The sequence below is a fragment of the Trachymyrmex septentrionalis genome, unplaced genomic scaffold (assembly GCF_001594115.1).
Source record: "Trachymyrmex septentrionalis isolate Tsep2-gDNA-1 unplaced genomic scaffold, Tsep1.0 scaffold22, whole genome shotgun sequence".
In the NCBI taxonomy this organism is placed as follows: domain Eukaryota; kingdom Metazoa; phylum Arthropoda; class Insecta; order Hymenoptera; family Formicidae; genus Trachymyrmex; species Trachymyrmex septentrionalis.
Window position 1 is genome coordinate 4,286,959 of NW_017305375.1, and position 1,641 is coordinate 4,288,599.

Genomic DNA, 1,641 nt, shown 5'->3' on the forward strand with positions numbered 1-1,641 from the left:
TATATATGTATATAAATTTTGAAATATTCTAAGATTTTTAAGATTTCTTATTTTATAATTTGTAAAGAAAACATAACATCTAAAAAAATTTTAATTAATAAATTTTAAATAATAAATTTTTTTAGAAATTTTCACAAAATATTACAAATTCTTAAGAATATTATGAAAAATAATATAAGAAAATTTTTCACTGGGGATATTTTATATTTATGTTATATACATTGTACATCATATTATATTTATGTTACATATACTTACGCATCGGGCAATTCTAAGGATCTTAACAGATCATCCACTGCATTATCCTGCTCTTGCGACAGTTGATTCATCACGCTTTTCAATGGTTTCTGCGCTATTGCTCCATAATCTCGCTCAAATGGTAAACCGATCTCAATAAGACACTATTATAAACATTACCTGATTAGCATTAACAAAATAAGAAACAATGGAAAGAATATGCTTACCCATGGTTCATTCTCTACGTCAACACTTGGAAATAATGCCACCATGTTAGTTTCGGTATTTGCTCTATAAACCTTCTCTACTATCGCAACAACATTTTTGTCAGCCATGGCTTGCACTAGACTATAAAATGGCGCACTCGCTGCCTGTAAAAGAATTTCTTATTTATTTTTACTGTTATATTATTGAACTTTACGACTATTATACAGAGTGTTCACACAAAAAGAATGGTACCAAATTTTAAAAAATGTAGTACTCGTGAAAACAAACTGAAAAATCTTAATGTAATGAATAATTCATTCGTTTCGAGTATGTAAACGTATTTACACAATCGCTCATCCTCCACGAGCTTCTAAGTTGCTGTTGATAACAGTTTTTAATTCTCTGTTCAATGTCAGTTCATCCACGAATACCCGCGTATCATTAACAGTGTCTAGTTTTGACACATAAAATTATATTGTTGTCAACAAAAATCTGAGATAGAACCTAGAATCTTTAACCGTATTCAATCTTCAAAAAGAAAAGACGTACCAATGTATTGAAATGAACGGAGGGCACATTGAACATCTGCTGTAATTAAATTTATTTTTTGCTTTATAACTCGGAAATAAATGGTTTTTAGAGTTCTGCTTATTAAGACTTTTCAATTTGTTTTCACGAGTACTTCATATTCCCAAAGTTTGGTACCACCTTTTTGAACATTCTGTACGTAATGGGAGAATCCTACTACCTCGTTAGCAGGAATAATAACGTAAGAACCATCCGACAGCCAATATTCCATAGGAATATTTTCTTTCTTTGTAAAACCGTGGATCTTATAACTTTTTTCATTGTTTTTGGGAGTCATGGCTTTCTTAGCTTCATCTATAATTGGCACATGAGCCATCAGAACTTATATAGAGCATTTTTATTGTAAAATTAACAAGAGTTACCCGAAACAGGAATAGCCTTGCCACCGTACACATAACCACGGATAATATCTTCTTCTGTATGAATGGTCCTATTGTTGTCCATCCATTGTACGACATTCTTAATTGGCACTTCTTTATCGGGTGTATTGGACGTACTTGTCTTACCCATCAATATCATTTCCGGTAACTTTACCTCACTCGGCATCTTATAAAATAAATAATATGTAAAATATATATATATATATATACACACAAAAAAGATATAATG

The 1,641-nt window shown here is 30.7% G+C and overlaps 1 protein-coding gene across 1 annotated transcript in view; it reads right to left on the bottom strand.

The window, feature by feature from the left end:
- The window catches only part of LOC108748388 (X-ray repair cross-complementing protein 5-like), a 20,997-nt gene that overhangs the window by 7,346 nt on the left and 12,010 nt on the right, over positions 1-1,641 (bottom strand). The window contains 4 exon segments of the mRNA XM_018486537.1: positions 259-401; positions 465-608; positions 1,193-1,326; positions 1,395-1,578. Coding sequence (XP_018342039.1) covers positions 259-401; positions 465-608; positions 1,193-1,326; positions 1,395-1,578 — 605 coding nt within the window.